The 14002-nt window shown below is 45.1% G+C and overlaps 1 protein-coding gene across 1 annotated transcript in view; it reads right to left on the bottom strand.

Moving 5' to 3' along the window:
• Afg3l2 (AFG3 like matrix AAA peptidase subunit 2) overlaps positions 1-8157 on the bottom strand; it is a 39636-nt gene extending 31479 nt beyond the window's left edge. Inside the window, exons 1-5 of the mRNA XM_057788306.1 lie at positions 7887-8157; positions 4834-4930; positions 4201-4278; positions 1875-1978; positions 1615-1767 (exon numbers count right to left, since the gene is read on the bottom strand). Coding sequence (XP_057644289.1) covers positions 1615-1767; positions 1875-1978; positions 4201-4278; positions 4834-4930; positions 7887-8000 — 546 coding nt within the window. The 5' untranslated portion in view covers positions 8001-8157. The remainder of the gene's footprint in view (positions 1-1614; positions 1768-1874; positions 1979-4200; positions 4279-4833; positions 4931-7886) is intronic.
• Between the last annotated feature and the right edge of the window lie 5845 nt (positions 8158-14002).

The raw sequence follows: 14002 nt of genomic DNA, 5'->3' as shown, positions 1-14002 counted from the left end.
GGAGAGAAAAAAAAAAAGGATAAAGTCCTTAAAATAAGAGAAAGAGAGCAGTTGGGTGTAGTGGCACACACCTTTAATCCCAACACTTAGGAGGCCAAGGCATACAATCTCTCTGAGTTCAAGGTGTAGTGGCACAGACCTTTAATCCCAACACTTGGGAGTCAGAGGCAGGCAGATCTCTGTGAGTTCAAGGACAACCTGGTCTAAAGAGTGAGTGCCAGGACAGCCAAAGATATACAGAAAAACCTAGTCTCAAAAAACTAAAAATTAGACGGGCGGTGGTGGCGCACGCCTTTAATCCCAGCACTTGGGAGGCAGAGGCAGGCGGATCTCTGTGAGTTCGAGACCAGCCTGGTCTACAAGAGCTAGTTCCAGGACAGGCTCCAAAGCCACAGAGAAACCCTGTCTCGAAAAAGCAAAAAAACAAAACAAAACCAAAAAAAAACTAAAAATTAAAAATAAAAAAAGAGTTTAAAATAAAGCCACATAAAGATGGAAAATACAGAGAATCTGTATACTGTATGTTATTGTGTTGTCTTTGAATTGTTTAATGGCTGAGGAAGGAGCAACAGCTGCTAAAAGACATTTGAATATAAATGCTGCTGGATTAATCAAACATATATATTTTGAAAATGCCGTGACTTCAAAATTTAAGTCAAAAGATATGTTACTTTGGAGAAGAGGTTTGGCATTTGTTTCCATATGATATGAGGGACTGTGGATTCATTCTGCATTAAGAAAAATCAGGTTTGATTTTGAAGATACCCTGAGAAATCTCCGAAGGGAGCAGATGGCCCAGATGTCTGAGTTCTATATCCAGGACAGTTTCAAGACTGCTAGCTGAGATGATCAAGCCTCACAGGATACTCCAATCGGGACTTGATCATAATTCTAAATTTTCTTTAGATCCCCATAAGATTACCATTGACCCCAATCAGCAAGAAGTAGCCTAGAAAACTATACCTGCATTCCCAAAAAACTGATTATGGATATTTATCTTTGTTTAGAGTGCTGTTTACAAGTTGTTATGGATAATGGTCTGGAGGGAAAAAAAAAGCTAAACAAAGGAGATTAGATTCAGAGTTCTTGTTTTGGGAAAAGAGTGGGGGGGAAATGCTGTGCGACAATGGTCTTTTAATGAAACGCTGATTAGCCAATAGCCAGGCAGGAAACAGAGGTGGGGAGATGAGAACAGGAGAATTCTGGGAAGAGGAAAGAGTCAGTCTGCAGTTGTTACCCATACACATAGGATGCAAGATGAGAATACCTCACTGATAAAAGGTACCAAGCCACATGGCTAACACAGACAAGAATTATGGGGTATTGTAGGATGTAAGAGTCAATAAGAAGCCTGAACTAATAGGCCAAAGAGTTTACAACTAATATAGACCTCTGTGTGTTTCTTTGGGACTAAATGGCTACAAGACTGGATGGGACAGAAACCTCTGTCAACAAATAAATAAACATAAATTTATTAAAGCTTTCAAGAAAAATATCAGTATGCAAAGTTATCTTATGATGGACAAGTGTGGCTGGCTATGTAAGTGCTGACCACTCTGTAGTCCAATACACCTCATTCCTCCTTGAGAACTGCGGCCCCCACACATTACTTACCACTCCTTTAGAAAGGTAGTTATTGACAAAGTCCTTCCATGTGATTTCTCTCCCAGAACTCTTGAACAGGAAGTAAATCATGACTCCACCCCAAAAGAAAGCAGTCCAGAGAAAGTACAACCTGAAATCCTTGTCATCCCATGGAAAGTCACCCTAGACAAGAGAGGGACACAATTTCTGTAAGTAAATATAATCTGTGCTATGTGAGCTTTACTTGGGGCCACCAACCCAACCTCAAAGCCAACAGTTTGAAATCAAACCTTCTGGAACCTGGACCACCAGTGAGAATCTTCTTTCTTGCCACGGCGCTTCCCTCCCCCACCACCTGCACCTCCAGAAGACTTGGAAGCCGCTGGTTGTGAGTCTGTCATAAACAGAGAGCAGCATGTCCAGCATGCAACACCCACTGCATGTCAGTAAGGCATGCACAGCTCCACACCAGACTGAGGACCTAAGGAAGTGACTGACTGGCCAACACTTCAGTTACTCCATAAAACATTATGAGGAAAACATTCATACAAGGAGGCAACAGTTAAGAGGCTCCAAAGCACCTCCTACCATGACCTCAGAAAATATACAGAGTAACCCAATAACCCCAGAAGATTGCTACTATTACATCCATTTTAGCAGGAAACCCTGAGCTTAAGAAACTTGTTGGGTAATATGTTGCCATGTGAACATATGAACAAAAAGGGCAGGTTTAAACCCAAGCAAGCAAATTCTTGAGACCTCATCAAAGTTAAAAAGTGTGTGCAGGGCTGGGGTGTAACTTAGTTGGCAGTGTTGGTCTAACATGTACATAAAGGGGTTCAAGCCCCAGCACCACATAAACCAGGTGTGGTGGCCTCAGAACTTAAGGTGACCAGTTTGTCATGTAAGCCCTCCTCCCCAAAGATCTGACCCTTTGTCAAGGCAGCCCAAATGAATCAATGCAATTGTTGTCATCTCCCTGTCTTCTGTCATTTCACTTTCTTCTCAATGACCTACAAGTACCATTCTAATGTCACCAACTATACTGAAACAACCTCTTTCATGGAGCAGTGCCTGTCACCCTCAGTGGCTTCATGACACACTCACTAAGCTATTACCTGCACAGAGGCAGATGTGACATACACTAACTAGTTCAGGCCACCCAACAAGGCACAGCACTAAGACAGAGTTGGCACAATAAAGTTGGGTGACAATATTCCTAAGTACTCTGAGATGAGGTTACATCCAAAGGGCTGTATTCATATTGCAGATCCCTTACCACTGGTGTGCCTGCCATTGCTGCGCTATGCCTCTGGTTTGTCCTCTGTGCTGCCCATGTAACCAACTCTGCCTCCCAGAGCCTGGAGTTTGGGCAAGCTTTAAAAACAAGGGCTGGTCTGGAGATGTCACTCAACAGCAGATCTGCTCAGCATAGGTGAGGACCTGGGTTCAATGTCCAGAACCACCAATAATAAAAGGTCAAAGGTCTGACTTACATTTTCCCTAAAAGGGATGCCAGCTAGATGCCAATAGCTGTCAAACATTGACATTGTGTTAAACAGCACAATACTTATGAAATGGAAACGGAAGACTTGGTGCCACAAGATCTGCCCACCTGTCTTTAAAAAACTCTCTGTAGGTTGGGAAGGGGTGACATATGCCTTTAATCTCAATACTCAGGAGACAGAATAGGCAGATAGAGACCTAAGCTCAAGACCAGCCTGGTCTACAGAGTGAATTCCAGAACAGCCAGGGCTACACAAAAAGAAACCCTGTCTGGAAAAAAACAAAACAAAACAAAACAAAACAGTAGACAGGACTCTCTTAAGGTTCAGGATTTAAATTTTTTTAATTTAAATTTTTATTTTAAAAATCTAGGAACACTGCACTATGGAACCAGAGACATGGCTCAATGGTTAAAGAGAACTTCCTAGTCTTTCAGAGGATGCACGTTGGTCCCCATCAGGCAGCTCACAACCATCTGTAACCTGCACATCACATATATACCGCGTACACACAAGCATGTGCACACACACACACAATTTAAAATAAATCTTTAAAAAATAGAACAGTCGGGGCTGGAGAGATGGCTCAGCAGTTAAGTGCATTGCCTGCTCTTCCAAAGGTCCTGAGTTCAATTACCGGCAACCACATGGTGGCTCACAACCATCTGTAATGAGGTCTGGTGCCCTCTTCTGGCTTGCAGGCATACACACAGACAGAATATTGTATATATAATAAATAAATAAATAAATAAATAAATAAATAAATAAATAAATATTAAAAAAAAAGAACAGTCTGTGCTACCCCATAGTAAACATCAAATAAACTGCACATGTCAGGTTTCTAAGATTTTTCTCGACAGTTTAATTACGTGTTAGGGATACCTACAAATAGATTTAGTATGGTCATCTCTCCAAGATGACTCTGAACTACTCACTGTGTAAAATGACAGGGAGATATAAAAAGGGAATCAAGGAGTAAAGCAGGGTCCACTGAACTTTAAGTATATGTGTATCGACAGTTAGTACTTCTAACATAGTCAACGTCTGGTGACTCTTTTCTCTGATAGAAATGTCATTGGAAAATAATAAAACTAAACTTTTTAAAAACAACCTTTTTTTTCTCCAGCAGCTTCCTTAGGTTCGGTAGCCTTTTTTCCATTTTTTCCATTAGGAAAGTATTTTTCAAATCCTGTTAGAAAAGATAAAAAATATTTTCACACTAAAATTCATCAGGTTTTATACATACGGTTTATAAAGCTGCTGACAAAACATTAGAAATCATAACATTTCGGGGCTGGAGAGATGGCTCAGTGGTTAAGAGCATTGCCTGCTCTTCCAAAGATCATGAGTTCAATTCCCGGCAACCACACGGTGGCTCACAACCATCTGTAACGAAGTCTGCTGCCCTCTTCTGGTCGGCAAACACACACAGACAGAATATTGTATACATAATAAATAAATAGATAAATAAATATTTAAAAAAAAATCATAACATTTCTTGTATAGCAATACATCACAGTCTAAATAATATAGTTCACAACTCAGAGGTATCAATTTCATCACCTGCAAGACATTCACTTGTAGGTGACATATTTCCCCACTACCATTAGCCAGAAGCTGAAGTCAGGGTGTAGATACAGAGGACAACAGCTAGTCATCCTGAAGCCAACCCACACAGGAAGCCCCTCCCAGGGCATGTCCTTCAACAAGAACACAGGGCACTGAGTCAGGATAAAGCACTTACCTTTGGGAGGTCGGGAACAGAATCTTTGATAAGCAGCAATTACATCCCTCAGAAGAGAGTTTCTAGTTGTTGTCTGCACTGTAGCATATTGATAAAGCTGCAACATGAGATCAGAGTAAGAGCATGAGGACTACTCTACAAAACAGGGAAAGGACTTGATTCCTAACATCCACGAGAGCTATGAACTTCCTCTTGGGAAGAACCAGAACTTGAGGGTACAAGGCTACTCTAGTCTAGCAGCAGAACCAGGAAATAAACACTACTCAAAAAACATGGATGCTTCAAAGTCAGACACAATTATAAATATCCAAGAACCCATTCACTTGGGCAATGTTTACCTGATTCGAAGCACTCAAAAGACAAACTCTAACCCCAAACCCACTGTTTCATGCTGATTCATTTTCAGGTACTTATCTGAAGTTACAAGTTAGTGCTGCTATAAACAATGCTAAACTTATCTCTCTCTCTCTTGTAACATGAAAGAGTCAGGGCTAAGAGTCAATCTTACACTAGGCAACTGCTAAAGATGGGCTGTCATCCTGACGAAAGTCACGCTCATAGAAAAATCTACTACAGATTTCTGTTTCAAAACATATTATTAAAAAGTTAGGGTATGGCTCAACAGGAAAACACATGTTTAGCATGTGTAGGTCCTGGGTCTGAACCCTCACACCACAAAATTATGAACAGGTGCTTTCAGGGGTTGAGGGTGCTGGAAGCGATGTTTCTCTGTATTAGTGCACTAGTTCATCTGTATTAGCTATTGTATTAGTCACTGCAGCCCAGTCTCTTTTATGGTCTGATGAGAAAATTAAAGCAGCATCTTCTCAAGTACGACACCTCACACCCACTTGGGTGTGTGGGTTCCACCAGAAAGACAGGTGTGGAAGAAAAGGAGACAGAAGCCCTTGCACACTGCTGGTGAGAAGTGATGGCCAAGCTACTCTGGAACAGTCTGGCAAATTCTCAACATGTTTAATGTAGGGAGCCCATGAGACACCAAGACTGATGACCTAAGTTCAATCCCCAGAACTCACATGGTGTCCTCTCTAACTCCCACGAGTGCCATAGCACGCACACGTGCACACATATGCAGAAGCAAAGGGAGCACAATACATGATAGTTTGGTATGGAACTAGGCACACAGTTACACTCCACAGATATCTATCAGCTCAAAATGCCCTCTGGCGGGTGAGAGGCTAGAGCTCGGCGGTTAAAAACATTTGTTATTCTTGCACAGGACCAGGTTCAGTTCCCAGCAATCACATGGTGGCTCATAACAGTCTGCAACTCCATATTAGGGGAGCCAATGCTCTTTTCTGACCTTCTAGTGCACCAGGGATGCACGGGGAACACATACATTCAGGCATGCAAAGCACTCACACATCATACACATAAAACAAAATAAACAAATCTTAAAAAAAAATTCAATGCCTTCTGGAGGCAGAGGATGCAGCAGATGGTGTAGTGCAGTCCTGGGTTTGATGGCCCAGCACCACGTAACAAACCAGGTATGGGCCACACCTGTAATTCCAATTCTGAGGAAACAGAGGCAGGAGGATAACATGTTCAGGTGTCATTTATAGGTACCCCAGTACCAGCGGCACATGCCACACCCACCCACACCAATTAGCTGCAGCTGTCTGAAGCAACAACTTCCTTATGTCTCAGCATCCACTGGTGACTCACAGGGACAACAGTCCCACGAAGGCCTTTTACATGAATTTCAACCTCACAAGGCGGATCCCTGCGTCCAAAGTTCACTAATGATAAAAGGAGGGGTCAGATGAGTAAGGTAAGACGGGAGAATAGACAAACCCTGCACAGATAGCACACAACAGGGAAGTACACAGTAGAAAAGATAAGGACTCAAATACACACAAGATGACAATTTTCAAAGCAAATGTCACAAACGCAGGTATCCCTAGCCAGGGCTTCCATTCTCGTATCCCACCAACCACTGGTGAAAAACACTCGGAAAAGAAAAAAAAAATTACATGAGTTGGGGTGTTGGTACATAGTTGTAACCCCTGCACTTGAGACTTGGGAGACAGGAGGTTCAGGAGTTCAACACCAACCTCAGCAATGAAGAATGCTTGAGGCCAATTTGTGTTCTGCAGTGTTCTGAGAGTGAGCAGGAGGGGGTGTTTGGTAGGTTGATTTGTGTTGGGTTTTGGTCATTACTCCTTGAATACTAGGGTATAAAACCTATTAACAAACCATATCTATTAGGTATTAATCTAGAGATTAACGTATAAGGGAAGAGTCAGCCTGACTAGGAGGGCCAGTGGGAGATTCAGGAGGCTAGCCGGGGCTACAGTAAGACCTAGTCTCAAGTATCACCAAACCAAAGCACATAAAAGTGCTTGTATCTTCTGATTTTGGTAAGGGTCCTGGCATCAACGCCCTGCGGATGATGAAAGTCTGCTGTACTATTTATTACCTCTAGCTTGTTAATGAAGGGGGCTGAACTAACGTCCTCAAGGGCAACCTGGTGGTCAAACCAGGTTCCAGTGTCCGACTGCACTCCTCAACCACCACGGTATGTACCTGTGCTGGGCTGGCAGATGGCAAGAAGCTGTGTCATGGTCCTGCCAACACAACATCACTCCAATAAAAGGGACCAGATGGTGTGTGACCCTAGACCAGCAGCGAGGCCTCACGAGAGGGGCTGTTAAGCAGAGAAATACATAGGACCACTCCGAACTACTGTTCAGACACCAGCGGTATTTGCAGGTGAGTTTTCAGGATGCCATCAACGGCCCTATTCAACAGATGGGAAAGGGAGGTTCCACTCTCTCCCCTCCAGCACCCCGAAGCAACCCACTCGTCCATCCTTTTCCAGTGCGCGAAAGTCAGAAAAACCACGGCAGCAAGCAGCCGAGCCGAGGCGTGACCTTCCCCGGCCCCCGGCGTCACTCACAGCTGCGCGGCCCACACGGCCCGCGGGAACCAGGAGGCTCAGGCCGTCACGCGTCCCGGGCCGGTGACCTTGACACCCTGCGCCCGCGCCGGAAGCCGGCCGCGGCGAGCAGCGGCGACGCGGGACTCACCGTGCGGAGGAAGGGCCGCCGCCCCGGACCCAGGCAGCCACTGGGCACGAGCAGCGGAGGGAGGCCGCGACGGCAGCCGCCCCTGCCCCACAGCAGCAGGCAGCGGTGAGCCATGGCGGGCTCGGCCCGCTCCCCGGCGTGCGCAGGCACGGAGCCAAGGCGGGCGTGCGGCGACCCTCGGCTTCCGCAGCTTGTCGGTTCTCCGGGAACTGCGCGCCACCGGCGCACGGGACCCGCGGCGGTACGCGAACCCACGCTCCACACGCGTACGTCAAGCCCCGCCCCGGCGTGAGGACGTCGACGTGCCCTCTAGGAGGCCGACCACGCCCTTGGGTCGGGAGGGGTGAGGACGCGCAAGCGCCGGAGCCCGGGGGAAGGCGGCACCAAAATAGAAGCGGAGTGCGGCGGTGGGCGAGACCAAAGGAGGAGCAGGACCGGATTGGGGCGTGGCCGATGAGGAATATGGGCGGGGCCAGGGCGGAGTTGGAGGAGGACTGGAGAGAGGCGGAGCCAAAGGAGAATTTTTTTGGAGGCGTGGTCAAAAGAGAAAAGGGGCGGAGTCAAAGGGTACTGTGGGGGCGGGACTAGAGGCGGGCCCGAAGAGGACTGCAGAGGTTGGGTCCAATGAGTGGGGCTAGCGAGGGGCGGGGCGGTCGAAGGAGCCGGGCAGAAGGAGCTACTGGAGGCGTGGCCGAAAGAGAATAGATGCAAGTGACGGGGGGGGGGGGGGGGGGGGGGGGGGGCTGAGGGAGGGGAGGCCGAAGAAAGTGGGAGGGGCCAAATAGGGAGCGCAAGATTGGTGTGCAGACTTTAAGGAGTTGTTGACAGGAGGCTTAGCAAAGGCCATATGAAAAAGGACATTTTTTTTTTCATTCAGAACTGGAGACCACTGGTCTTGTTTGACAATGTAGAATTCACCATCTCACTTGTCAAGTACGTACTTAAGTGATTGCTCACTGACAGGCACGTGGGAGGCTCTGCAAAGGCCAAAACGCAGATACTGACTTATTTTGTTCTTGTTTTTTGGGACAGGGTCTTTTATGTAGCTCTGGCTGTCCTCACACACTCCTGTGAACTGAAGTGATGTTAAAGATTCTACAGTGCTGACTGATGGGTGGAAACTACCTGATTGCGAAGAGCTGGAATGTTGCAAAGCCAGAGCCAAACTGTCTTGGCTATGTTTAGTCCTTTAATAACCCTAAGCGTTATTCATCCTTGTCTCTAACCTAATATCACCATGATTAAACTAAACCTAATTAATATTTATAGAAAACTTCGGCATGACCGGTATGTGTGAAGGCCTGAATTCAGGTCCCAGTACCATAAACAAGGATAAAAAGGAATCTTCCTGCACAGTATTTTCAGACTTATTTACCCAAACAATCATGAAATCATGAATCATAAAAAGACGATAAGAAATGAGGCCCTACACGGTATGCTTGATAGCCATAGTGAAGCAGAAAATGCCCAAGAACAGGACTGGACGGGGGAGGGGAGTAACCCGGCGACAGGCTCCCATATGGGATGTCTATACATATTTCATTTTGGTTTGCCCCTCCCCTAAACTCCCCCCCCCATTGTACCCCTTGCTGCAGTCTCCCCCACATCATTATTCTTTGTCTTCCTTACCCCGTTTTCACAAAGCCTCTCTTTTTCTGGTCTCATGGCTGCCATTCTGGTTTCCTAGCCTTAACCCTGTTTACTTTCACCTGTACAGTATTTATCTTCCTGAGTCTGGGGTACCTGGATTAATGTTTTCCAGGTCCACCCATTTTCCTCCAAGTATCTTTCTTTTTTGTTTGTTTGTTACCATTAGTGGGCTTTTCTTGCTTGCTTGCTTTCTTTCTCCCTTTCTCTCTCTCTCTCTCTCTCACCTTTTTTGGGGGGTGGTTTGAGACAAGGTTTCTTTGTATAATCCTGGCTGTCCTGGAACTCCCTTTGTAGACCCAGCTGGACATGAACTCACAGAAATCCATCTCTGCTCCCCAAGTGCTGGGATTAAAGGTGTGCACTACCATGCCTGGCAAGAAGGTACCAAAACCAGATAGACATCAGAAGAAAAAGAATAATTGTAGATAATATACAATTTAATTTAATAGAAGTTGTGGGAAACCCCCAGTTAACATCAGAGTCAGAGGCAAAAGCATGAAAATTCAGTAAGACATGACCTCATATTTCCCATGACAGCTATGGGCAATTTTTTTCAAAGGCGGTAAATACTGGTAAGATGGGGAGGAGCCAGCACCTCCATCGGCGGGGATGTGCAGGGTTTGCTGTTGTGGAAAGGCTAAGCTAAGCAGTCACTGTATGACAATACAGCATCAGCAATTCCCTCCCCGAGTATGTGCCTCTGATGCTTTGTGTTGACTGACAGCTGGACGGGATCCACAGTCACCTCGGAGACAAATCTCTGGCACACCTGTCAGGAAGTCTCTAGATTGGTCTAAAGCAGTAAGAAGGATCCTCCCTAAATGGAGGTGGCTCCCTCTGTTGGGTTGATGGTGTTGCACCTAAAAAGGAGACAGGGGGGCTAGAGATCACCCCCTGGTGATGATCACTTGTCGCTCTTACAAGAAACCTGGGTTCCCAACATCCATGTGATGGCTTAAACATTGGCTCTCAACCTGTGGATCATGACCCCTTTGGGAATGAATGACCCTTCCACAGGAATCTCCTAAGACCACCAGAAAACACGGATATTCAGTAGCACAGACACTGAGAGAAACAATTAATAAACGGGACATCCTGAAACTGAAAAGCTTCTGTAAAGCAAAGGACACGGTCAACAAGACGAAACGACAGCCTACAGAATGGGAAAAGATCACTTGAAAGACTCTAAATGCATTTGTAAGCCCCCTCAACCCTAAGAAAATGTAAAACTTTAAGAAAAATCTAAAGTCATTTCTGATGACTCTCAGTACTTCCCCACCTCCCCTTAAAACCAAGGACATAATAGCTATGTATGCACGTACTGAGATGTTGGAAACTTTCCATCTCCCTGAATAGGGGCATGATAACCCTTAGGTGTTGACTCAGTTACTGATGTTTTGACTTAGTCCCTGGGAAGGGGCAAAGTGACCTTCAGAAGTTTCCCTTTACCTCATCTGATCTGGCAATCACTCTCCAGCTAATTATTGGTAATAGCCTTTTTGAATAAGCCAATCCAATAAGTTGGAAAACAGCCTACAGGTTCCCCCCCCCCCCGCTTGTCTCTGTGGCTTTTTGCTTTAAAAGATGGGCTGTAACAGCTGTGGATGTCCTTCATATCCCGAACCTGAAGGACCCTGTCATGACAGAATAAAAATCCTCTTGCTTTTGCATCAATTTGTGGTTATGTGAGTGATGTCTGGAGCAACTCTTCCCTGATGTTTGGGCATCTAGTCCAACACACTAACCCCACATCAGACAGAGGTCTAATCTCCAAAATATACAAAGAATTCAAGAAATTGATCACCAAAAGAACAAATAATCCAACTTAAAAAAATGGAGTACAGACCTAAACAGAGAACTTTCAACAGAGGAATCTAAAATGGCTGAAAGACACTTAAGGAAATGCTCAACATCCTAAGTCATCAGAAAAAAGCAAATCAAAACAACTCTGAGATTCCATCTTACACCTACAAGAATAGCCAAGACCAAAAACACTGATGACCCAGACCCAGAAAGACAATTATCACATGTAAATATCCGTGTTTTCTTTTTTCTCTTTTTTATTTTTTTATTTTTTTTAATTTATTTATTTATTATGTATACAATATTCTGTCTGTGTGTATGCCTGAAGGCCAGAAGAGGGCGCCAGACCTCTTTACAGATGGTTGTGAGCCACCATGTGGTTGCTGGGAATTGAACTCAGGACCTTTGGAAGAGCAGGCAATGCTCTTAACCACTGAGCCATCTCTCCAGCCCCTTTTCTCTTTTTTAAAATTGATTTTTTATTGATCTCTACATTTTTCTCTGTTCCCCTCCCTTCTTTTCCCTTCCCCTTCAACCCTCTCCCATGGTCCCTATGCTCCCAATTTACTCAGGAGATCTTGTCTTTTTCTACTTCCCATGTACATTAGATCCATGTATGTCTCTCTTAGGGTCCTCATTGTTGTCTAGGTTCTCTAGGATTGTGATTTGTGGGCTGGTTTCCTTTGCTTTATGTTTAAAAACCACTTATGAGTGAGTGCCACCGCGAGACTCTCCTCGCTCAGACTCGCCCGAGGAGCTCCCGAACTCGCTGATTTGAGCTGCGGATCCAGCCGTGAAATAGCCGCAGGCCTGCCGCACATTCGCCAAGGCGTTTTTAAACAGTTCGGCCAACCACTGGCCCTATGGGCCAAAGTTTCCCTGGATTTTTAACAGCGTTCAAGCCGGGTCTGCCTGCCGTTTTTGATTGACGTGCCCCGTGGCCGGACACGGCTGTGCATTCGGCGAGTTCTGAGCCTGTGCTAAGCACCCTCACCCCAGTTCCGCAGTCGTCCGGTTCAACAGCCCCGTGCCTCCAGCCGGGGAGCCACCTACAGGTGTCCCAGTACTTGCGGCTCCTCCAGGCACGCCCCAGCGCCTGTGCGTTTTAACCGGGGTTTTAAATTTCCCGCCCCGGGTTGCTTGTGTGCGATCAATCAATCCCTCCTTCCCCTGGTGGCTCTGTGGGGCAGGCACTTCCCACCGGCGATCGAGCGGCGTGTACCTGCTTGTGGGCTCCCCGGTGACTCTGCCCGCCCGCAACTTTCGCTCCCCACCCCCGTAATCAGGTTCTAACCAAATCTAACCAAATTTGTTAGATGTAATTCATTTGAACTCTGCTAGATCTCACAAGTTATTCAGGTCCTGCCTTAGCGTCACAACTGCGACATCTGCTGGCAAAATGTTATTATTACAATCTCAGCAGCGACCCGAACATCGGCTCCACCTGTTGGTCAATCAAGATTATTACACTTGAGACAATTTTCTGAGGATTTTAACAGAGAAAAATTATTTGATAACTAAACAATAGCACCAACAGAGCAAAGGACCGCAGCAGCTTTTTTATTCTGAGTGTTCCCCCAAATAATCCGTTGTTCTCTTTTGTTCTGAGCTCTCATGGACTTCCTTAATTACATCTATACACGTTTGAAGATTGTTTATTTTTATAATGAAAAGCTTTAGTCTTTAAGTTATATAGGTTATTAAGAATTACAGGTGAATAGTTACCCATGTTTGTTATACATATAATTGTGTTAGTTAGGGTCTCTAGATGCACAGAGATGTACTCCGCATAGATAGGTAACCCTCAAACACTCCAAATACCTACTGAATATGGCATTTAAATGTGTTAAAAATTTAGAATTCTGTTGACCTGAAACATGACTGCTCCTGGCAGTACTGATCTACTCCCAAGAGAATGATGGACACCAAAGACACTCCAGATGGAGCTTGCTTTCTTCTGGACAAAACTGGCCTATCAGGCAAAGAACTCCCTTGTCTTACAGCTGACAATAAGGACACTGTCCAATCTGGACAAGCAGGATTTGAGGGAAAGAACTGTTGAACCTTGCCAAGACAGGGTAGAACAGCCTTTCAAATTTTTCTGCTTCTGAAAACGGTCTGTCAGATATTCTAGGACTATAGCCAAAGTTGGTTGCCCCAACATTGCAGAGACACCTTGGGTAACTGTCCAGGTAGCCAGCTGTTTCTGTCATTTCTTGCGCGTTTTGTAACTTGCTTGCTTGCACTTCCTGCTTCCTCAGGTAATATTATTTTCCTTCTCAGGTCTTTGATGGGGTTGAAAATAGATAATCACAGCTACTATCCTCTCTTATCTTAGCTAAGGCATATTAGGAACAAGACTTAGATGCTTCAGGATAGGACAACTTTCAGAATAATCTCTGTTATTTGCCAGTTACCTATAGCTGGAACATTTAGTATGTGTCTCTTGATTGATGTTGTTCTTGTTGATTATAGTTTCATTTTACTGTATGTTATTATCCTTTTTTCTCATTGAAAATACTTGATAATTGTTCTTATTGTATATAGTTTTGTATTAGATTTAGAACCTTCCTATTTAAGCAAAAGGGAAAAATGCTGTGGAAATTTATTCCACCAATAGCTTTGGGGTACCAGTCTTAAAAGATAGCTGCTTGTTCCCAGCT

Source organism: Chionomys nivalis, chromosome 14 (genome assembly GCF_950005125.1).
Source record: "Chionomys nivalis chromosome 14, mChiNiv1.1, whole genome shotgun sequence".
Classification (NCBI taxonomy): Eukaryota; Metazoa; Chordata; class Mammalia; order Rodentia; family Cricetidae; genus Chionomys; species Chionomys nivalis.
This window is presented reverse-complemented; position numbering and strand designations above follow the sequence as displayed.